We start from the raw sequence: 19,741 nt of genomic DNA on the forward strand, positions 1-19,741 counted from the left end.
ACCTTCCACCTTTTGGGTTCGTATTAGGGAGGGCTATTAGTATGGCCTACGGCGCTGGTGGGAGTTGAGCTTCCGCGGGTGCACGTCAGGCCTGCTTACTTACTCTGGCTTGCTGTTATTTCATACTTGTACGGTTGTTCATTCAAGCCGTTGTTCGAATGTGTATCTGCCCTGCTGTAAATGTGTTGGGTGAAAGTTGGACGATTAACTGGTTATACACGATATCAGTCTGAGTAAGACTCGAGGAATATCAACTTCTGCTCCGTCAGAAATTCCCTAGCTGAAGTGACGTTGAGTTTAAGCATGCGATGAAAGGCCCTCGTAGACAATGTGTGTTTTTGCACATTTCGCAGTGGAAGCGTCCTGGATAGCGCCAGGGAACTTTGTCGCGGAGCGTACACCATATAGTGAACGAAAAAGGGTGGCAACCTGGCCCCACATTCCTGCGGCTGCGGACATGCGGTGTCCGCCACAACAGCCCACCATATATTTTAGGACAAACACGAGGACCGCGGTGTAGGCTAACTTGAAGTAGCTGCATTTCCGCAGCCACAATGTGCCCTGCCAGCAGCTAACTCCCCAATACGACAAGCCTATTTACACCTCTGCCCCACAATAGGCTTACCATGTTCCTAAGAAACCGTATTAACAGAAGCAAGCACTGGAACACGAAGCATTGCATACCTGCCACTCTTCTCTACTAATCCACAGCTGATGGAAAGTGCCAAGACTCGCTAGAATACTTCCTCCTAGCCAACCACCATACCTCCGCTCGATGGGGTTACCAGGAGCATGGATCTTGACCTGCAGACGCATTTCTAGATCGATGGTATAGGTTTTAAAGCACTTCACTCACGTGGGGGAAATTCCTTGACAGCTCTGCCTCCAAGCGATCAGCGAAACCAGGGAACAGGCTGCCTCCGCCAGTGAGAACCACATTTCCCATGAGAACTTGCCGCAGATCCGGATCACAAGCGCGAAGAGACTCTGAAAGCAAGGTAGGGATGTTCTTTGGAAGATTTGGATTTTGCGCCTGCAAAGAATGAGCGGCTTCCAGATCGGTTCGGTATGGAGACACGTACCACAAGCTGCGGTGAGTGGAAGAAGAACTGTTCGCCAACTTGGTATCGCTCCGGCCCGAAATACGTGTTGTAGCCTGTCGGGAACTCGTATTGGCGTGCTGGACGAGATGCCGCAGCTCTGTGATGCACGGTGAGAAAGATCGCAAACGTGTGCGAAAGCAACCTACTGGTCGTTCCATCCCTGATCAAGAACACCAGCAACGCTCTGTATCCACTCTTCAACTTCACGACTCTCGCACCAAACCCTCCAGCTTTCCGTCGTTCCAGATAGACGGTCTTCACGGAGGGAAAATTTCGGTGGTGCACCGGGTTCGACGGGCTGTGTTGTGTCGCATTGATAAAACGAGTAGTTCGGACATGATAAACAACGTACCAATTTGTTGGCGATAAGTTGATGAGGGAGAAGTTCGATTCCCCGACGCGTCTGTGTGGGGTTACTCAGGATGTGTCGGGCATGGGCTTGGACGAGTTTAGGTAGCGCAGACGATACCAAGCCTACGGGATGTGAGAATGAGAAAGGTCAAACACAATCGACACACCCTTTCGTAGCACGAAGCCATCAACTACTGGGGTGATGCTGGCCATTGCATGCCCAACGTCGATTACTAGTGCCGAGCCCTTCCCTGCTGCAAAACTGCTCTAAGATTGAAGACATCAGCGCCACATAACAAACGAATCACATCTTACGCATTCAGAACGCCAGTATTGGCAATATAGAAGGCAGGAACATGGAACTCCTCGAACATAATCTCTGCCATTCTTTCTCTATTTGCGGGCGTGTTCCAAGCTGGCTCGGTCACGAGGATGGGATGTTCTGAAGGATTGACTCGCATAACATCGACCAGCGCATGCGAGATCAAAGCAGGGATCGGATTGAAGTCAAAAACTGCATAGTTAAGATATAAATACTATCAATGAACAGAATGTCAAGTTACTTACTCAACGCATCCCGTACAGGGTTCCCAATTTCCATACCCTCTCTCCAGATCGAAGGGCCATTCTGCCCGAGGTAAAGTTTCGCGTCACTTGGGGTTTGTTTGGTGGTTGACTCGAAGTTTTCCGGTGCATTTCCGCCCATCTGCACATCGCCATCCACTGTAGTCGCCTTATAGCCATAGAACGACGGGATAATGGCCTTGGGGATATCATCCCCGGCATACCCTGCGCGTACAGATGAGGAGCCTATATCAAGAACCAAAGCAGACACTTCATCTGTGTAAAACGTGTCAAAGTCGTTAGCTGTATATCCAGCGACGATTACTGACCTCCTCCGTAGTTGACCATCGCGGTTTATGCTAGACGGTAGTATGCCCGATTCAGATCTAACAAACATCTAGTAGTCACGTGACTCTGACCGAAAAATGATATGGTGAACTTGAAAGTAGTATGATCCTTCAACTGAGAAACTTCCCTAGTATCGTCCCTTCTTGAGACTCTTTCCTCAAAGATGGCGGTCACTGGCCTTGGAAAAGTGCGAAACAAGCGTAGGCAGGAGGAGGTTGAAGAGGTCGAGAAAGGTCCTTTTGCTGGGGCAGTGGATTTGGAGATGCAGAGCGAAGACGAAGCAGAGGATGAGGACCAAGAAGGGGACGATACGTCGGACGATGGAGACGTAGATGAATTCCCAGAAATTGATGCTGCCAGTGATAGCGACGAAGAAACCGATGAAGAGGAGGAAGAGGAGGGCACGGATGACCTTGGCGAAGAAGACACCCTTGATGAAAACTCTGACGCCGACTCAGACTTGCATATATTCCCAAAATCTAAAAAGGTGGTTTCTGACATCACCGGACAAACAAAAGTTGTATACCCAGAGATCGAACCTGACTATGATTCGGACTCCTCGACGGAAGATGTGAGTAGGTAACTTTTCCTATACATCCTTGTGATATAACAATCCTTCAGGATCCTAACCGTGTTGGAAATATACCAATGCACTGGTACGATGACCTACCTCACTTGGGCTACAATATAAATGGCAAAAGAGTGTTGCGTCCAGCTAAAGGCGATGAACTCGATAGATTCCTTCAAACAGTAGACGATCCCAATTCATGGTACGCAATGCGTTCCTTCCAGTCATGTCATACACTAATATGTTACAGGACAACTGCTTTTGACCAAAATGCACAAATGGACAAACCATTGTCCGCTGAGGAATTAGACATTATCCGCAGATTGCAGGCTGGAGAAAATCCTGATGCCGAATACAACCCATATGAACCTACCATCGAGTGGTTCACTGGTAAAGGCAAAGAAGAAGTCACGCCTCTCTCGTCGGCCCCAGAACCAAAACGCAGATGGCTACCAAGTAAATGGGAGAAGCAAAAGGTCTGTCTTCCCCCAGGTTCCATGTTACACTTTATTTTATTCTTTCCAGATCATGAAGATTGTTCGTGCCATCCGCCAGGGTCGAATCGTGGGATCTAAGCCTACTGCAGCGGATAAAAAGCAGCAATTCTATGCTATATGGAACGAGCCACCGTCCAATCAAGCGCCCCCGTTACCAGCACCCAAACCAAAACTTCCTACGCATTCCGAATCCTATAACCCTCCCGAAGAATACTTGCCAACTGAAGAGGAGCGGGAACAGTGGGAGAATACTGACCCCGAAGACCGCGAACGAGACTACCTCCCACACAAGTATCCTGCACTTCGTCTGGTTCCTGCATACGACCAGTTCATTAAGCAACGTTTTAATCGCCAACTTGATCTATATCTCGCACCACGGATACAGAGGGTGAAGCTTAATGTCGACCCTAACAGCCTACTGCCAAAACTACCAAGCCCGAATAGCTTACGGCCGTTCCCCAACTACAAGTCACTGCAATTTATGCATACTAAAGCACGAGTCAGGTGTCTGAGCATAAGTCCTGACGGTGCGTGGGTGGCCAGTGGTGACGAGAGCGGAGTGATCAGCCTCTGGGAGGTTAACGTGGGACGAGAGGTTAAGCGTTGGAGCCTGGGCAGCAAAGTTGGCGCCATTGAATGGTGCCCAAGACTTGACGCCTGTTTCTTTGTCGTCGGAACGTAAGGATTAGTTGTTCACTACGATCATCACATTACTGACAAGTGCCTTAGGGAGGAACAACTACATTTCTTCATACCCCCAAATATTTCTCCTGCCATGTTGACCATGACGCAGTCAGCCTTGGCACCCGGCACCCTTCCACCTGTCACTCAGTCATCAATTAAATGGATATCGACATCCGGAGCTGCTGAAGACGGTCCCATCTTGACCATTGAATTACCAAGCGCATCTGGACTGTCAAGGCAGTTGACTTGGCACAAAAAGGGGGATTATCTAGCTTCAGTCTGTAAGCAAACGATTTCGCGAGTACTTCTAACCGCTAATAGACCCTCATTTACAGCCAGCAGCGAGACTCAAGGTAGTGTTTGGATGCATCAGATCTCACGCAGACATTCGCAGTCACCGTTCAAAAAAATCAAGGGTGCTGTTCAGATGGTGTTATTCCACCCTACAAAGCCCCACTTTTTCGTTGCGGTACGTGTTCCACTTGTCGAGCTCCTTCTTGCGTTCATTCCAATATATTAGACCCAACGTTACGTCAGACTGTATAATTTGGCTGAGCAGAAGCTACTGAAAACTCTTATGCCTGGAATCAAATGGATATCATCGATGGACGTACATCCGTCCGGCGACCATATCATTGTCGGCGGCTACGACCGAAAGCTGTGCTGGTTTGATCTAGAACTAAGCGAAAAACCGTACAAAGTTCTTCGGTAGGCTACTTGTTTTGATTCAAAATCGATTGTTAATTTCGGCGACTTGCCACTAGCTATCACTCAAGAGCTATTCGATCACTGCATTTCCACCCAACCTACCCTCTTTTTGCGTCTTCATCTGACGACGGCTCGATCCAAATTTTCCACGCAAGAGTCTACAGTGATCTTATGACGGATCCATTAATCGTACCCCTCAAAATATTGCGCGGCCATGATGTTCAGGAGGGACTCGGTGTCCTCCAAATCAAGTGGGTCAACAAGCAACCATGGTTGGTTAGTGCAGGGGCGGACGGCAGTGTTTCGCTGTGGTGTAGTTGAAGATTAGCCCTTTGTCTGAGTTTCGACGATGAAAGAATCTCTTTGTTGAGTTCGAATCTTCGAAACAGTGTGGCTGTGAACCTGAGCATGACTGACGTGGGTATCAAACCGCCACACCATGATATGTCACCAAAACAGGGCATAGTGCTAGGGTGTCAGTGACCAGAGACATAGGTAATGCGGTGTGTAGCTCGATGCCGAATTTTTTTTGTGACCTATCTCTCATTTTGAATCTCCGGCAGGATCTCCAACATCCGCCGAGTTTGAGGACCGCTGGTGCAAATCAACAGACTAACTAGACATTACCTAGTGGAGAATTATCAGTTCGTCATCTGCTATTGCTACTGGGACAATGAGTCGCGGTTCCGATCTAACAGTCCAGTGTAAGTACTAAGTATATTCCCACAAGCCCGTCCCGCATTTGCACACTCCGAAGATTTGATAGTTTCCAGTCTCTTCGTTCAGGGAAATTACCACTGGCACTGGACAACCAAGCAAGAATACCATCAACGAGTCATCCCTTCTTCACTTCTGGCGTTAACGGTCGTATCTGGTACCTTGGTGGCATTTACCAGTGGCGACTCCGCTGCTAGATAAAGATGCTGACATGCTCAGTCATGACGACTAAGTACTAACACAAAATATCATAGCCCCGTACAAGGAAATTTACCTCTGCCCGCGAGTGCATGACATGCTTGGGAGGTACGTAACCGTCCAATGAACACTTTCTTGGTTCTTGCCGCGACCGAAAGAGGTCTTGATGCTACGTCGATCAGGACTGAATATTAATTCTTAAATACCTTGTCTAGGAGGTATATATATCCGATGGAACACCCCCGAGATTCAGTGTGCTCTTCACTAGTTGCTCCCTCACCTACTGGCTTCCTCACTGTCGCTCGTTACATCGTCCCGAGTCAATTACAATGGTTGACTGGAAAACCCCGAAGGCAATAGAAACAGAAGGCAGTGAGTATCATGCTGAATTTCTAGTATTTTCCTACTCTGATTATTTTGCCCTTGTAGTCCCTTTCATCAAGGCAGTCTATGTCCTATTTGGAATTTACATATGGGAAATCTGCATAACTGGCCGATTCGAGCTATCTATATTCTTGGGTAGGCGCAAGCTGACTTGGCCTTTGGTGCGTCCCTCTCTCATATATGATCGTGGCTGACCTTAACGATCACAGAGTATGTGTATTAACCATGAACAATTCTCCGATGCTTACATGGTCTACAGTCTTCTTCTTTCTGTGCCGTTACAGCATGCTCTTTGCTTTCATTGGATTGTAAGCCGCTAAGCTGTCCCCTCGTGTTACTGACTCAAGTCAATTCCAGGATCATCTTCGTCAATGTATCCACGAAGGTAACCTCGTGTTTCCCTCAAATATAAAGTAACTCATCTTCGGTCTCGGTTAGATTGATTGTAATGTGTGTGCTGTTTCTCGTATGCGTACTGCGGCTGACATTGGTTATCCTAAGGCTTTGTACACATTCACTTATGTGAGCTGGTGGGAACATCATCGGATTAATTGGAGCTAATATGATACTCGCAGATCGCAGGCAGTTTAACAATTCTAAGTGCATCCACTTCGCTGATGATCAGAACGTAAGTACTGTCTCGCATTATATTAATTGTTGTAAGCCACTGATCTCACCTTCAAAGCATGGCGCTTTGGGAGTGGAGACGCTGGGCAGTTCTGTCGATGCTTGCCCTATCATTTGGACAGTGCGCGATCTTAATTCGCACCGGAATGACCGTGCAAGCGTCATGGGATCACCAGCCTATGGCTTGCGTGGTTGTCAGGACAAATCACATCCTCCTGAACCTGAATTACGCCTACAGCAAGTGACCCAAGTTCTCCGCTTCATTTCGCAGCTCATTCGATGTCTACTAGCTATGTCATTTGACTTCGTGATTTTGGTGATGACACTATTCGTTCTGAGAAAACGTTTCAGACATGAGGATCTTGCGGGCCTTCTCTGTCGTGACGGCTTGGTTTACTTCCTCATCACATCGACCTGCAACACCGTTCCAGCTGTAGGTCCTCTTTTCAAATATGCTCCCACTCAGGCTGACATCCACACAGGTCTTAGCTGCTTTCAACCTCAACGGTGAGTTAGTCATGTCACAATGTTCTTAGAATCAAACCTGACTTGTGTTGGGACTCTCAGATGAGATGAATGTGTGAGTGGCTTTCACGATTACGTTCCATTTTACCGAGCTAAAACAAATGCTGGATGTAGCATCGCGATGGTAAGTTGCATAGCGGCTTTTTTTGTCTGGCTGAACTCTATATTCCAGGTGCCCGCTGCTGCAGTCTCGTACGTGCTCTGTTTTATTCTTATGGTCATTTTTTATAACAGCACACAGAGCTATTGCTGCCTGTCGTGTGTTTATTCGCCTCGATGCATATAACAAAGGCAACGGCGAGAGGGTTCACAATAACCCGCCGTTGGTTAATCACAATTCCATCTCTCCTTCAGTTGGCCCTAGAAGTCCTTCATCACCGGGTCCTATTAGCTTCTTGCCCTTGCCCGGTCCTAAGACAACAAAGTCGGGGATTCGTGCCACCATGAACACTATGGATTTGTCTGGGTATGTACTTGGTCAAAGACAAACTGAGAAAATTTAATCATAATGTGTTCTAGCCCATCACAATCCGCCAGGAGTAAGTCCCCCTACGAGCGCGACAGCGACCGCACTTCGGTCGACTCCGGGTCAGACTCGAAATATCCTGGTCCTCACGGTGACAGGCGTTTGACCGCTCAGATTTCACCGTATATCCACTTTGGCTCAGCCGTTTGAGTGAATACTGGACATTACTTTTTGTCACCGTGCTACCCCGGAATTTCACAGTTTGAAGCTTGGAGTTTGCAAATGTAGGAGAAATATCTGTAATCAAATAGGTTCATTCGCCCTAATTGTTTAGTATGTATATACTGTGACTCAGAGATGGTATGGAGATGGACTTCGATTTATGTTATCGCAAGTATAATGCTTTTGGATATGTGGTGGTATACAGATGTCACGGCGATAAGTAAGGCAACCTGATGAAAAGACATAGGGTCGTACGCCAGTAGCCATGCATCATCGCCGACGTGACGGGCGCCCAGACTTCCGCCGCGCTGCTGGTAGTCCCTGGCGGTTCATTCTCGTCGACTTCGGTACAGGCGTCATGCCCTTTGACTTTCTCCACTCCTCCCTTCGCGAGTTCCTTGGACCGTGAGTCGAGACGCGCGATGATTTTGTTGTTGACGATTTTGCGGAATCATCGAGTTCCATGGCATCTAAAGGAGTGATCAGGTTGGAATTTCAAGATTATGTTCAGAGAACTTGTAGACCTGGTACTGTAGAATCATCTGGTGGGGTAGATGTAAGCGATGATGATTTATGCATTGGACAAACCGAAACGAGCGAAAAGATACAGCTCCCCCTGGTACCATCGTAGAGCTATAAAATGCGACGAACCTTGCGCACCATCACCTTCCACTGGTTCTGCTAATTCTTTATCTCCATCATCAATTTTCGCCATCAATTTAGAATGGAGTCTCTGCAGACGTGCAGCTTCAGTCGCTGCATATACACCTTCGTCGCGTTTTTTTGCCCTGAATGAACGCTTTACTTTTGATCGAGTTGATTTTGCCATGTTGATGACAATGTGAAAGGAATCACAAATGGCTCGCAAACGAAGGACCTCTGAAATTTCAGGCTGATACACACGTGACACGTCGAATCATGGTTGAGTCCAAAGTTGCAAGGACCATCAAAAGCAGCCGCTTCAAACCGTCTATCCGTTAGATAAGTGGCCGTGCATTCAATACACCTTTCGGTGTGGGGCACCAGACTCATACCAAGAATTGGATGGTCCGAGTCAGAAGATAAATTGTTCACCAACTCGTACTGTCTTCGAAGAATGACTGCCAGCGTAGAAAGTACCTAAATCAGCCGGCACCGCTGCTACTGACAGAAGGCTGAAATTTGAGCCCGAGTTCACAGCACTGCGGGTAATCAGTCATATTATGATGCGAGATTATCTCTCAAGTCTAGACGCCGTCCGCTGCAAAACGCAGGTTCAAGGATAGATAATCATCCAGGTCTTTGATGCATCTACATCGCAATAGATAATGCAAGCACTATACAAACCTACTCCAATCGAATAAACTCTCGAATGTCCTATGATACAACAAGAGTAATGGCCTCGAACCGTCGTTTTGAGCGTACACTGCATGATCATTCTGGAGGAGCTTCCCTGTAAAGTCGCAAAACATGTAAGCATAGAGAACTTGAACAGGATAAATGATACTCATGATGTACAGCACGTTGTTACACCTGCAGGAAAGCTGATAAGAGCACAAACGATAGATCAATGAAACATACCTGATGAAGACTTCGCCCAGAGCACCATTTGATTTCCCATCTTGGAATTCCTCTGTGTTAGCCAGCTATGTAATATATTAGAGATCCATAGAAATAAGCATCAAACTTGTTCTCCATACCTGAAGGTTCATGTACCCATCCGTACTGACAAGGAATCCTTTGTACTCGAGCCCCCATTTTAGTCTTACAAATACCGGCTTCCCGGTAAGCTCCTGCATGAAAGGCTTGGGGTTAACAGGGTTGACCTAGGGTGGGTTAATATCATGACATCCGGCTATGAGCTTGTCGACGCACCGACGACATCTTGGTTGTTGATAGAGGATAGATGTAAGTAAATTCGGACTTCGAAAAAGGCAAAAAAGGAAGAAAATACAACCTGTGACATACTCACTTTGATTCGCCTTTGTTCGTGTTCGTGCCGTTAACTTGTACAAAATATGTCAGACCGTGAAGGACACTCGGGAGCTGGACCGTCGGATGAAGATCTGTCGCTGCCGAAGGCAACGGTTGCAAAGATGATTAGTGGTATGTCTCAGAAGCATGTAGTTCATTTTCCGACCTCTTGAACTGTTACTCGATCCCCATTACCTGGCTCTCAGAACTACTACCAGCTGAGGTCACATGTGCAAAGGAGACGCGAGATCTAGTCATAGAGTGTTGTGTAGGTGAACATCGTCAATGATCTTCCTGTGCCTCGATAGGGCTCACACATTTGGTAGAATTTATTCACTTGATCTCATCGGAGGCCAACGAGATATGTGAGCAAGAATCCAAGAAGACAATAGCACCAGAGCACATCATCGCGGCACTGAAGGTATGTTTATGATTGACCTATATCCTCCGCTGACTTTGCCGTAGCGGCTAGGCTTCGATTCCTTTACAACTGAAGTTGAAGATGTCTTGAAAGATCACAAACAGCAACAAAAGGTGCGTGAAGTTCATACTGACACCTATCATATGATAGACTTTGTTTCAGGACCGAGAGAAGAAAGCAGACAAGATAAAAGATTCGGGTATGACGCCAGAAGAACTTATGGCAAAGCAAGAAGAACTTTTCGCTGCAAGTCGTGCAAAATTTGCTCAACCGCAGGGGCAGCAACAGCCATCGGCCGAAACTTAAGTGGTGACGCCGATAGCGAACACTCATGGTACCTGCGATTCGTATTATTGTTGTATCGGACCCCGTACATCAGTACTTCTAATGATTTTTATTTTCTATTTCTCTGTCTTGTCGCTGCCGCAGAACTTCAAGGCGTCTATGTGGAGAGTCTTGGTTCCATTCTTCCACTCCATTGGAACCCACTGTAAGGTGTGGAAGACCAAATTGTTGAACAGTGAAAGAGGCTGACACCGAAGCATACAGTGATGCTAGAATGCGTGAATAACGGTCTAATTAGCTGTGTGTCAGTATTATGAGCACACTGACAAACCTTCATAGACATTTCCGTTTGCGATGGACAATCCTGCAGCGAGCCCGCCAAGAAAAGCGTTCCCAGCACCTGGTTTCTATCAGTATAATCACGGCCATGCACATATTTACCCAAAGAATCACCTGTGACATCAACCACCTTGTCGATATTCTCAGTGGAACTCCAGAATGCGTCAATCCATTGCCCTTTCCTGTGAGAAGTCATGACGTATGCACCGAGGGCACCACTGCGTATTATAACGCTTCCACTATTTTCTTTACCCACACCCATCTTCAAGAACTCCGATGCAGCATTTTCTACAGCAGATTTCGTAACAACCAATGGAAAAGAAAGTAGGCTCAGGGCCTCTTCAGCATTTGGACTAGTATTCGCGTGAGCAGAAGACACCGATGCTGACTATGTCTCGCCTACCTAAGGATTGCGATATGAGGGAGGACTGCTTTCAGTGAAGGTAACTCCTCGGGAATACATCTGTCCTGCTTAATATTCAATCATCAATTGTGAGACAGAAGCCTGCACGAACAGGTATGGGTTCAAATATTGTGGTCGGGTTCCATCCTTCAATCTCTTGTATTTCTGATATGATTTGAAGCGCGCGCGTGGGTGAACAAATGAAATGAATCGAAGCAGGACGTGTAAGCCGCGTTCTTTCCAAGTCGCGAGGCGTCAGTCTGATCCGCGGAGTAATGTATTCAAAACTATTGTCGTATGGGAATGTCAGGCGGTGGCGATAGATGTATAATGTGAAGAGATAACGACCCTCGATATTCTCCTCTGTAGGAATTCCTTGATCGAGTAGTAACACGATTTATGTCGTCACGAAAGTGCCATATGTCAGAACCGTATGTCAGTAACCGATTCTGGATGTCCTGAGGGAAATCGTTTCCTCGATCGATAATCATCCCAAGGGTATCAGGAGGTAACCTGCAAGAAGGTCGAGTCGTTCACAAATCCAAGTCATGAAACTCGTTAATGCTGACCAGACGCGAGCACCGATAGTAGCATACGTTCCTCCACCTCCGATCTATCATGACATATGACGTGAGGACGTTGACAGCAGCATGAATCTGTAACTAGCTTCCCTGGGGCGCCATCGTCTCTCCGGTAGGTTTCCCTTGTTCGTCTGCAAAGGAAAATTCATCAATAATAAACATCCCAAAGGTCACAAATCGGGTCGTCATGTCTGGAATAGTATGAGGTATGAAGCAAACCCAGCCTGTGTTACTGTTGCTAACCCGCCGGTTGCTTCCGGGCATGGTGTTACCTTGGCGTCTCCGCTGATAATAGTGTCTGCAACTGGATAAGTATCTAGCAATCTATACCACTCATGCAAGTTTGGAATGTCATATACGACCCGCTCGAATTCCCGGATTCCGTGCGTGCCATGTCGTTCACGTTGCATTTCACGTTACCGTTCTGATCGCCTCATACGTCCGATTAGCTTTATCACAGCGCATTGCCCCTAGTCGATCAGACAGCGCAGAGCAAGATCACCAAGTTTCATCGCCGCGAAGACGCTTGTCGTACGTATGCAACTCAGCAGGTTATACATTGTCACCACCCATACTTACGCTTGATCTTTCATCAAGGATCGCTCATTGGCAATCTTCTCCCCAGAGTCTTGCTCAAGAAGCGAGGCGTGGCCCAAGATGCCATGACTTTTGCAGCTACTGATACGGGGAAGCCATATTGTGTATGTCTTTGCAAAATAATTCACCTTATTCACTCCCATCTTATATCGATCCTTTACCTAGACAACTCCTGGAATAGACCCTCCCTTGGCTTTCAATGTTACTCATGATGAAGGCGTCATCGCCATGGCCTTCGGGACGGGCGATTTAGGACCTCCAGCATTCAGTGTAGGAGTTGATGTCATGAAACTCAAAATTCCTCCGCGGACTACTTTTACTGAATTTGTTGACATCGTCGACAGTCAGGTGAAACGTCCGTGCTTCGTATCTTCGGGCTGCGCTCATTCCCTCGCCTTATCACCGAAAGCTCACGGCTCGAGAAAAGAATTTAATTCTTGCTGACGTCACTGAGGAAGAGGCAATTCGCAGGTTTTACTGGATATGGACCCTGAAAGAGGCTTACACCAAAGCTCTCGGGATTGGCCTCGGCTTTGATTTCAGAAGGATAGAATATGATGTTGTGGAGGAGAAAGTGACCGTCGATGGCGAACCTGCGAGAGGATGGCAGTTCTTGAAATTCGAGCTGCCGCAATATGGACTCAATTATGTCGGCTTTGCTGCAAAGTTCGTTGGAGGACGAGGGACAAGCATATCAGAACTGAGTGAAGGGTGTCTCGTTTGTTATGATGCTGTATCATTTGTTAACCGTGCGATCGAAGAAATGAGCTAGACAACTAGACACTTGTATCGTATTAGGCATGTACTGGGAATAAATGCTATATGTTAGACTACTACGTAAATTGATTTTGGGGTGACGAAATGAGTATACTGCGCTCGTCGATATAATTACCTGCAAGATTATAGTGTAGAAGTATGCGTCTAAGTGAGATCAATACGCAAGGAAGATTTCTGAACCAAAAAGCAGGTCATCCTCAGGATGGTTCCTGATTTGAAGGGGCGCTGACTGCCAAACCCTCTTTGCGCCGTCATTTTGCTTTACCTGAGAGTCCCAGTGCATCCCGGAGAACTCGAATGCATTGAGCTCCGTGAAGGACGTCAGAACGCTGGCCACCTGCTCGTAGAATTCCTGTACCACATAAATTAATGTTCCTGGGCGCTACAAGTGAAAAGCCATGACGACTTACGGCAGTTGGAGCAATGAAGATGTCCTTAGTTGACATCAGTCGCAAATAGACTAAGTGAGGCACATGCCTGTGCAGTGTCTCCAAGAAGGGCACAGGAGGTGCATTTGTAACAGCTCCCAGGATGATTACAGGGACAGTCGAGCGGGCAAGCAGAGGAATATCATCCTCCATAAGGCCTTCGCCGTTCAGATGAATACTGCTCACCGGACGGCCGGGAACAATTAATTCGGCTGCCCGGGATGAGCCAATGAACTGTTGCAGTTGGGGAATAGAAGTTGGAGCGAGGTAAGGGAGTGGGGAATTGCGCATGAACACGGTAGGGATAGAATCTACTTCAAGCTCAAGAAGCGACGGCGTTCTATCAAGGAACCTGGCGACGTTTTCATCGAAAGAGAAGAGCAAGTGAACTGAAGCAAGTGCGGGAAGTGGATACGACTTGACGCTTCCTTCAACACCCAGCTCACGCTCGAATCCACGAGAAGAGTAAGAGAGGTTAACTCTGACATATTAAGAATGGCTTTAGCAAGTTGGCGATAATAGGCGAGGAAGACGGGAGCAAGCGAATCTATAGCGATGTAAAAGGACCGCACGAAACGCGCAACATGCGGTTTCTTCGCAAGAGTGTCGATGACACATAAGTTTTGCGACCAGGCGGAAGCCGATACACTACGGTAGAGGACGCGGTGTGCCACTGGACAGAGAGCGGAGCATGTTTGAGCAAGAGAAGCGAGAGAAGAGCAAGAAAGATACTGCGCGATGCTATCGAGAAGCTCGACTGGTAAGCTGTACATGGACATGGGTGCTTAATGCAACCCGAGCTGAACGCGGGACCTCTTATAAAGGCAAGCCTCGGGCGCACAGGTGTCTATAGAATATTATTTTTGAGTGATTGCCGCCGTGTGAAGGAAAAAAATGAATGCAAGCGAATTGAACTAGAAAGACTGAGAAAGTCCATGGATAGAGGATGACATTGAGATGTAAGCTTAGATTTGATTAAAATTACATAAAAATAAAAAGCTTAAGGGAAACGAGGTGGTGGGTACAAAACATGCCAGCAAGCATGAGTTACGGAAAATTATTTTTACCGTTAATTACGTAACTAGTGAACTTAGCATAAAACAGTCAACAGTAAGTAGGAAGTTCCCAATTGCTAACATTCCGTAGTCATGCGCAGCCTAGGGGGACTTTTGATCAATTGTTTAGTGACGAAACAAGTCTTAAATTCCAGACCCTCCTCGAAGTCGCACTATTTTCGAACTCCTGCATTATGGAATGCAAAGAGGCATGTTCAAACGCGAGGCGATGCTCGTTCCGGTCAGCAAAATAACGCGTTCTTCACGCGATTCTTCCGCTCTCAACGCTGTACTAACTCGTGTGTCATTAACAGCCCCGTATCCAAAACGGACTCATACGTGTGGTGAGCTCACTCCCGCGCACGCTGGCATCCACGTCACGTTGACTGGTTGGCTGCTCCCTGAACGGTGATTACCTTCTGGATCCGTTCTCCCTTCAATTTGCTTACTTTTGCTAAATAAAGCAAAGTGTCAAAGACAATGTCCTTCTTTCCCATCAAAGATTCTTTTGGAATAACCCAATTGGTTGTACGCAAGGGGCATGCGAATGCTCATCTGACCGCGTTGTCCGAACTTCCTGTAGAGTCCACCATTGCGATCGAGGGTGAAGTCCTCGTAAGACCAGAACCATCTCGCCGTGATGTTAGTAGGCCCTTTTTTCTCACAAGCTCTAGACGCTCATCCAAAATACTATCAAGGAAGGCACAGGGCAGATTGAGGTCCAAGTAAATAGCTTTACTCTCCTCAATCCTGCGCATTGTAACATGCCATTCATACCGTCAGACAATCAGACATTGGTATGCGGGGTGACGCGGAGTTCTTCTGCTATTAATGAGATCAATAATAGGTCAATGAAGACCTTAGGGCACGTTTTCGATATCTTGATCTTCGCAGGACTGCCCTTGCAGACAACATCAGAAAAAGAAGCCAAGTTGCTCGAATAATTCGGGATACTCTGCATGACGATGGTGCGTGCTCTTGATATCCGCCAAATGTCCTAAGATCATGGTCACTCCTAGGATTTCTTGAAGTGGAGACTCCGCTGCTTTTGAAGTCAACGCCAGAAGGTGCAAGAGAGTTTTTGGTCCCGTCTCGTGTCGGACAATCAACTACACAGCATGATGGAAAACATACCCCCCTATTCTACGCTCTTCCCCAGTCTCCACAGCAACCAAAACAGTTGCTCATCTGTTCTGGAGCTGTTGACAAGTATTTTCAAATAGCCAGGTGCTTCCGTGATGAAGATGGTCGGAAGGACAGACAACCCGAGTTCACGCAAATCGATCTAGAAATGGCATTTATCTCATGGGGTGTGGATTCAGATATTTTCCCATCCAATACATGGCGAATCGGAGGCCACGAGGTTCGTGCCATAATCGAAAGGCTTGTTCGACGCATATGGCAGAAAGTCGAAGAAATCACACTTCCGAGCTCGTTCCGGGTGATCACCTACAACGAAGCAATGGCACGTGTAAGCTAGCCATTTACCGATCGAGGGACATTGTAATTTGGTCATATTAATGATCGTTTAGTATGGTTCAGACAAACCCGACACTCGGATCGATCTTGAGGTTGTATAGACTGCTTGTACGTTGAATAACGCTTACACTGCCTATACTAGATCCAGGACATTACGCCCTCGCTACCGATTCATGTTCAGGCGTCGTTTGAGGACCTCGGGGACATTCTTGAGGCGATCGTTATTCGTCCATCTGAGAGCTGCTCATTCTTGCGGGCAAGTGAAGAATGCAACTACGAGAACGAACCGAATGTCGTCAGTTATCACTTCTTGATCAGTATCGATAATTTCACATGATCAGTTTATAGAGCCGCTCTGTGATCGCCGATAGTAATTTGTTAAATTGGCTGTGTGACAACCGATCTATGGATTTGAAGCTGAGCAGCGAGGAGCACGCCCTTTTGAATAAGACGTTGCGAGTCAGTAGCGGCGATACCATATGGCTATCTCGTCGTCGCAAAATTCCCGAGGTGTGTCTCTATACTATCTCCGCTGCTTCCAAGTCATATGTATTACATGTGGATAGGGCGGGTCCACTGCTTTGGGTCGCCTGCGAACACGAATATCTGAGTTGGCACAAGCCCGCGGTATGCGCTGTTTACTATTGTAACGGAGAGGCATTTATACCGTTTGTAGGTGATTACGTACCTCACATGATTCCTCACTTCCTTTGGGTCACCGAGTTTCCACTATTCACCCGCGCTGATCCTGACAAGGAGTTCTTGGCTCGCGGGCGGTGGAGCAGCACACATCACCCTTTCACAGCGCCGATGTGGCAAGATATAGAAGCCATGTACGCAGGCCGTATTGATCAGGTTTGTGCTAATTTGTTTTCAGGAGTCCTTCGCGCCAGTAGCTTATCCTTGGTCTCGACTTTACTTTTCAGGTTCGGGGACAACATTACGACCTAGTTCTGAATGGCGTTGAGATTGGTGGAGGCTCGGTTAGGGTACACGATGCTACTATGCAAGAGTACATCTTTTCCCAGGTTTTACAGGTTCGGTTCTCTGTCTCGCCCCTGTGGCGTGTTATACTTTGTCCCGACTCACTCGCATTTTTTTTTATAGCTGAGTGATGCTGAGAAGTCGTCGTTTGATCATCTTCTGCATGCCCTCAAATGCGGTGCACCCCCTCATGGCGGAATCGCCCTCGGCAAGCCATTCAAGGTTTCTGTAGCCTACACACTAAAAGCTGACAAAAACCTCCGATCTAGGCTTTGATCGCCTGATGGCTATCCTTTGCAAGACGCCAACCATTCGAGATGTCATCGCCTTCCCAAAAACTGGAGCAGGCACAGATCTACTTTTCAGGAGTCCGGCGGCCATCAACGAAGAGGTGCTATATCAGTATGGTGTCCGACCCACACGTTGTTGAAGCATGTCCCGGTACTTTTAGCACCAGCTAATCGGTTGATTATCATAACTAATGACCACATCGTGAAAAAGGCATCAATGTCCTCGTCAGCTGTTTGTGCACTATAAATGATCATATCTCATCGTAAACGAAAACAACAAAAATTATAATATGCAATTACTAAACTGGTAGTGTTTCATCCGACTGTGGCGACTGGGGAATATAACTGAGGTCAGATTCCCCAATGTTATTCTGAGTAGAATGTCTCATCGTCGAATCAACTAATGTGGATTGAACTGGAGTGGAATCGTCCGCGACGGAAGGATATGGTGATGTGCCATAGGTAAATGACTCCCAACTCGTATCAGGTTCGAGAGTCTCTGCGTGTATATCAGGCGGTGAAGCCTGGGATTCTGAGGAGGGTGTATCGACAGAGTCACTCGAATGACGGACGTGTGTCTCATCAATTACTGAAAGAACACTTCGAAGCTTAGACTCTGCCTTTCGTGCGTAGTGTGTAGTGCTCTGCGGATGAGACTGACGACGCTTAAGCTGGGCAGAGGGCGATGCCGATCGGGTAGGAGTTGAAGAAGGGGAGACAGAATCAGCCCATTCTGAAGTTGTGGCGAAGAAACCCCCATTTGGAGCCCAAGAATTATTAATGATCGCTGGGGATATAACAGAATTTGGGGGTGGTGGTGTGGTAGCCAATGGGCTCGGCGAGGGCGAGGGTGCATTGGCCATTACGGCCAGCGGAGGAAGAATGGTGAAGATCTGGTCCTCCGCCTGAGGAGGTCCATACGAGTCAAAAGGGTCTGGAACAGACTGGAGCATCGCTTCCAAGATAGAATCCGATCTACAAGGCGGGGATAGGCTTTGAGTAATAGTAAATTTCAGGGTCTTAATGTGACTCACGCCTTATTCGTGAATCTGTCAAATACATCCATAGTCGAACGAACGGCTACGCACACCTGGAGGCGAAAAGGTCAGCATTTTACGAAGGTGTGATGATTTTTCAATACACACACCTTGCCTTGCACCACGTCCCAGACTTCTTCCTCGTGCTCCATTATTTCTTGGTAGTGCTGTGCCTTGAGACCATCCAGGTCATCCACTTGGCGCTGGAGGACTGCAAGGGCTTCACGGAAGCTTTGCAGGTCTGAATAGGTGACAGACGTCACTCAAGGCCCGAGAAGACCGGAAGAAGAGACTTACTTCGTTGCTTTTTATTCATGTTACTCAATTCTGTTTGGCGAATGATTTCACTCTTTTCACGAAGAGCCTTCTCATACGATGCGGAGCGCTCCTGTAACAATAATATATGAAAGGGTTCGACATGAGGCTGCGGAGGAGCTGCGTACGTTTACGATCGTTCGGTATGTGTCCAAATGTTGCCGCAATGGTTTCTCGAAGCTTTTGTCAAGTGTCTCCGCCTATTCAAAAGTATAAGAATTGAAGCAAGGAAGAATAATAGTAATTCGTACAAGGACATGCCAATGATTACCGATGAGATGATGAAGTCCTGAGGCGGCCTGTAGTCTTGTGCCTGCTTCGTACGTAGGTCCCTTCAAACTGCATGAATGAGTCACGGGTTTCTACTCGATATTGACAGTCGGAGCATACCCTGAACATTTCTCCAAAGCATCTGCAAATGCAAAAGTCACTTTCGACATATGGAGTAAGGCAGCACGATAATTCGCGCTTGCATTCATGAGCTGCGCAGAAACCCATCATGTATTAGACTCTTCTGAACTTCGACGACGTATTGACAAGGAACGCACGTCGTCATAAGACTGCAAGCTAACTTTGAGGTTAGCCCGAGTAATGATCTTCTCAGGACCGTCTGCACCAAAGTTCATTGCAGAAGCGTGTGTTGCATCTGAAAACGTGGGTGAAGGAGGACCAGGAGAGGATGTGCGCTTCGGTGATATAGCAAGGCTACGCATAGAACGATGCTCTCGAGGCATGCTGGAACAATGAGGCTAGTCAAACTGCCTGTAGTGATGCAGTGCAGTTGCAGAGAATGATGTCCCCTTAGCATGCGACGCTACCCAATTGGGTAACGTTA

The 19,741-nt window shown here is 47.3% G+C and overlaps 11 protein-coding genes across 11 annotated transcripts; 5 read left to right on the forward strand and 6 right to left on the reverse strand.

The window, feature by feature from the left end:
* Window positions 1-556: 556 nt before the first annotated feature.
* On the reverse strand, window positions 557-2,436 carry BJ212DRAFT_1026514 (brg1-associated factor b). Its single transcript, XM_041328873.1, has 10 exons — window positions 2,348-2,436; window positions 2,022-2,294; window positions 1,770-1,968; window positions 1,622-1,716; window positions 1,456-1,577; window positions 1,250-1,401; window positions 1,083-1,200; window positions 857-1,033; window positions 685-804; window positions 557-632 (listed from the first exon to the last, which is right to left on the reverse strand). The coding sequence occupies exons 1-10, from the start codon at window positions 2,364-2,366 to the stop codon at window positions 594-596; spliced, it is 1,314 nt and encodes a 437-aa protein (XP_041195676.1). The 5' UTR covers window positions 2,367-2,436; the 3' UTR covers window positions 557-593.
* BJ212DRAFT_1026471 (NUC169 domain-containing protein) lies at window positions 2,395-5,474 on the forward strand. The gene is made up of 9 exons (XM_041328872.1): window positions 2,395-2,937; window positions 2,988-3,136; window positions 3,185-3,410; window positions 3,460-4,109; window positions 4,161-4,396; window positions 4,451-4,584; window positions 4,636-4,823; window positions 4,880-5,326; window positions 5,387-5,474. Exons 1-8 carry the CDS (start codon window positions 2,530-2,532, stop codon window positions 5,142-5,144), a joined length of 2,256 nt encoding a protein of 751 aa, XP_041195677.1. The 5' UTR covers window positions 2,395-2,529; the 3' UTR covers window positions 5,145-5,326; window positions 5,387-5,474.
* A 1,223-nt stretch (window positions 5,475-6,697) lies between these two features.
* On the forward strand, window positions 6,698-7,994 carry BJ212DRAFT_1339924 (uncharacterized protein). The gene is made up of 7 exons (XM_041335079.1): window positions 6,698-6,750; window positions 6,808-6,986; window positions 7,040-7,182; window positions 7,232-7,256; window positions 7,317-7,329; window positions 7,389-7,740; window positions 7,794-7,994. The coding sequence occupies exons 1-6, from the start codon at window positions 6,740-6,742 to the stop codon at window positions 7,558-7,560; spliced, it is 543 nt and encodes a 180-aa protein (XP_041195678.1). The 5' UTR covers window positions 6,698-6,739; the 3' UTR covers window positions 7,561-7,740; window positions 7,794-7,994.
* A 1-nt stretch (window position 7,995) lies between these two features.
* Window positions 7,996-8,890, reverse strand: BJ212DRAFT_1339925 (uncharacterized protein). The gene is made up of 3 exons (XM_041335080.1): window positions 8,614-8,890; window positions 8,487-8,504; window positions 7,996-8,432 (listed from the first exon to the last, which is right to left on the reverse strand). Exons 1-3 carry the CDS (start codon window positions 8,789-8,791, stop codon window positions 8,233-8,235), a joined length of 396 nt encoding a protein of 131 aa, XP_041195679.1. The 5' UTR covers window positions 8,792-8,890; the 3' UTR covers window positions 7,996-8,232.
* A 406-nt stretch (window positions 8,891-9,296) lies between these two features.
* BJ212DRAFT_1339934 (uncharacterized protein) lies at window positions 9,297-9,768 on the reverse strand. The gene is made up of 4 exons (XM_041335081.1): window positions 9,642-9,768; window positions 9,523-9,587; window positions 9,451-9,474; window positions 9,297-9,394 (listed from the first exon to the last, which is right to left on the reverse strand). The coding sequence occupies exons 1-4, from the start codon at window positions 9,738-9,740 to the stop codon at window positions 9,376-9,378; spliced, it is 207 nt and encodes a 68-aa protein (XP_041195680.1). The 5' UTR covers window positions 9,741-9,768; the 3' UTR covers window positions 9,297-9,375.
* On the forward strand, window positions 9,562-10,671 carry BJ212DRAFT_1339935 (histone-fold-containing protein). The gene is made up of 8 exons (XM_041335082.1): window positions 9,562-9,587; window positions 9,642-9,765; window positions 9,815-9,829; window positions 9,918-10,047; window positions 10,122-10,187; window positions 10,242-10,336; window positions 10,381-10,449; window positions 10,499-10,671. Exons 4-8 carry the CDS (start codon window positions 9,960-9,962, stop codon window positions 10,640-10,642), a joined length of 462 nt encoding a protein of 153 aa, XP_041195681.1. The 5' UTR covers window positions 9,562-9,587; window positions 9,642-9,765; window positions 9,815-9,829; window positions 9,918-9,959; the 3' UTR covers window positions 10,643-10,671.
* BJ212DRAFT_1339942 (Ribokinase-like protein) lies at window positions 10,672-12,173 on the reverse strand. The gene is made up of 7 exons (XM_041335083.1): window positions 11,933-12,173; window positions 11,712-11,876; window positions 11,476-11,650; window positions 11,364-11,428; window positions 11,075-11,313; window positions 10,953-11,021; window positions 10,672-10,890 (listed from the first exon to the last, which is right to left on the reverse strand). Exons 2-7 carry the CDS (start codon window positions 11,852-11,854, stop codon window positions 10,721-10,723), a joined length of 861 nt encoding a protein of 286 aa, XP_041195682.1. The 5' UTR covers window positions 11,855-11,876; window positions 11,933-12,173; the 3' UTR covers window positions 10,672-10,720.
* Window positions 12,174-12,279: 106 nt separating this feature from the next.
* BJ212DRAFT_1266234 (uncharacterized protein) lies at window positions 12,280-13,313 on the forward strand (the record flags this gene model as incomplete). The annotated part of the gene is made up of 5 exons (XM_041330554.1): window positions 12,280-12,327; window positions 12,394-12,475; window positions 12,542-12,645; window positions 12,707-12,889; window positions 12,951-13,313. The coding sequence occupies 5 exons, from the start codon at window positions 12,280-12,282 to the stop codon at window positions 13,311-13,313; spliced, it is 780 nt and encodes a 259-aa protein (XP_041195683.1).
* A 159-nt stretch (window positions 13,314-13,472) lies between these two features.
* Window positions 13,473-14,519, reverse strand: BJ212DRAFT_1478526 (uncharacterized protein; the record flags this gene model as incomplete). Its single annotated transcript, XM_041339723.1, has 3 exons — window positions 13,473-13,670; window positions 13,729-14,098; window positions 14,170-14,519. The coding sequence occupies 3 exons, from the start codon at window positions 14,517-14,519 to the stop codon at window positions 13,473-13,475; spliced, it is 918 nt and encodes a 305-aa protein (XP_041195684.1).
* Window positions 14,520-15,030: 511 nt separating this feature from the next.
* BJ212DRAFT_1266824 (tRNA synthetases class II-domain-containing protein) lies at window positions 15,031-17,694 on the forward strand (the record flags this gene model as incomplete). Its single annotated transcript, XM_041330611.1, has 13 exons — window positions 15,031-15,209; window positions 15,266-15,443; window positions 15,500-15,598; window positions 15,649-15,769; window positions 15,821-16,272; window positions 16,334-16,372; window positions 16,423-16,575; window positions 16,629-16,790; window positions 16,847-16,907; window positions 16,957-17,135; window positions 17,207-17,317; window positions 17,388-17,486; window positions 17,512-17,694. 13 exons carry the CDS (start codon window positions 15,031-15,033, stop codon window positions 17,692-17,694), a joined length of 2,016 nt encoding a protein of 671 aa, XP_041195685.1.
* Window positions 17,438-19,640, reverse strand: BJ212DRAFT_1552950 (uncharacterized protein; the record flags this gene model as incomplete). Its single annotated transcript, XM_041341926.1, has 8 exons — window positions 17,438-18,529; window positions 18,589-18,644; window positions 18,702-18,832; window positions 18,889-18,979; window positions 19,035-19,106; window positions 19,158-19,245; window positions 19,297-19,388; window positions 19,455-19,640. 8 exons carry the CDS (start codon window positions 19,638-19,640, stop codon window positions 17,854-17,856), a joined length of 1,392 nt encoding a protein of 463 aa, XP_041195686.1. The 3' UTR covers window positions 17,438-17,853.
* Window positions 19,641-19,741: the final 101 nt, after the last annotated feature.

The sequence above is a fragment of the Suillus subaureus genome (assembly GCF_016647635.1).
Source record: "Suillus subaureus strain MN1 chromosome Unknown BJ212scaffold_8, whole genome shotgun sequence".
Classification (NCBI taxonomy): domain Eukaryota; kingdom Fungi; phylum Basidiomycota; class Agaricomycetes; order Boletales; family Suillaceae; genus Suillus; species Suillus subaureus.

Coding starts and splice junctions, on each gene's coding strand:
- BJ212DRAFT_1026514 (XM_041328873.1), bottom strand. Junction 1,034..1,082: donor TCCACTCACCGCAGCTTGTG/GTACGTGTCTCC, acceptor CATTCTTTGCAG/GCGCAAAATCCAAATCTTCC. Junction 805..856: donor TGTCAAGGAATTTCCCCCAC/GTGAGTGAAGTG, acceptor ATGCGTCTGCAG/GTCAAGATCCATGCTCCTGG.
- BJ212DRAFT_1026471 (XM_041328872.1), top strand. CDS start 2,530: ATGGCGGTCACTGGCCTTGGAAAAGTGCGAAACAAGCGTAGGCAGGAG. Junction 3,411..3,459: donor GTAAATGGGAGAAGCAAAAG/GTCTGTCTTCCC, acceptor TATTCTTTCCAG/ATCATGAAGATTGTTCGTGC. Junction 4,397..4,450: donor GGATTATCTAGCTTCAGTCT/GTAAGCAAACGA, acceptor CCTCATTTACAG/CCAGCAGCGAGACTCAAGGT.
- BJ212DRAFT_1339924 (XM_041335079.1), top strand. Junction 6,987..7,039: donor GAACCTGAATTACGCCTACA/GCAAGTGACCCA, acceptor GATGTCTACTAG/CTATGTCATTTGACTTCGTG. Junction 7,183..7,231: donor CCTGCAACACCGTTCCAGCT/GTAGGTCCTCTT, acceptor ACATCCACACAG/GTCTTAGCTGCTTTCAACCT.
- BJ212DRAFT_1339925 (XM_041335080.1), bottom strand. CDS start 8,791: ATGGCAAAATCAACTCGATCAAAAGTAAAGCGTTCATTCAGGGCAAAA.
- BJ212DRAFT_1339934 (XM_041335081.1), bottom strand. CDS start 9,740: ATGCAGGAGCTTACCGGGAAGCCGGTATTTGTAAGACTAAAATGGGGG. Junction 9,588..9,641: donor ATGGGTACATGAACCTTCAG/GTATGGAGAACA, acceptor TATATTACATAG/CTGGCTAACACAGAGGAATT. Junction 9,475..9,522: donor CTGGGCGAAGTCTTCATCAG/GTATGTTTCATT, acceptor GCTTTCCTGCAG/GTGTAACAACGTGCTGTACA.
- BJ212DRAFT_1339935 (XM_041335082.1), top strand. CDS start 9,960: ATGTCAGACCGTGAAGGACACTCGGGAGCTGGACCGTCGGATGAAGAT. Junction 10,188..10,241: donor AGTCATAGAGTGTTGTGTAG/GTGAACATCGTC, acceptor CACATTTGGTAG/AATTTATTCACTTGATCTCA. Junction 10,450..10,498: donor ATCACAAACAGCAACAAAAG/GTGCGTGAAGTT, acceptor ACTTTGTTTCAG/GACCGAGAGAAGAAAGCAGA.
- BJ212DRAFT_1339942 (XM_041335083.1), bottom strand. CDS start 11,854: ATGATTATCGATCGAGGAAACGATTTCCCTCAGGACATCCAGAATCGG. Junction 11,022..11,074: donor CAAGGTGGTTGATGTCACAG/GTGATTCTTTGG, acceptor GATAGAAACCAG/GTGCTGGGAACGCTTTTCTT. Junction 10,891..10,952: donor AAACGGAAATGTCTATGAAG/GTTTGTCAGTGT, acceptor CACGCATTCTAG/CATCACTGTATGCTTCGGTG.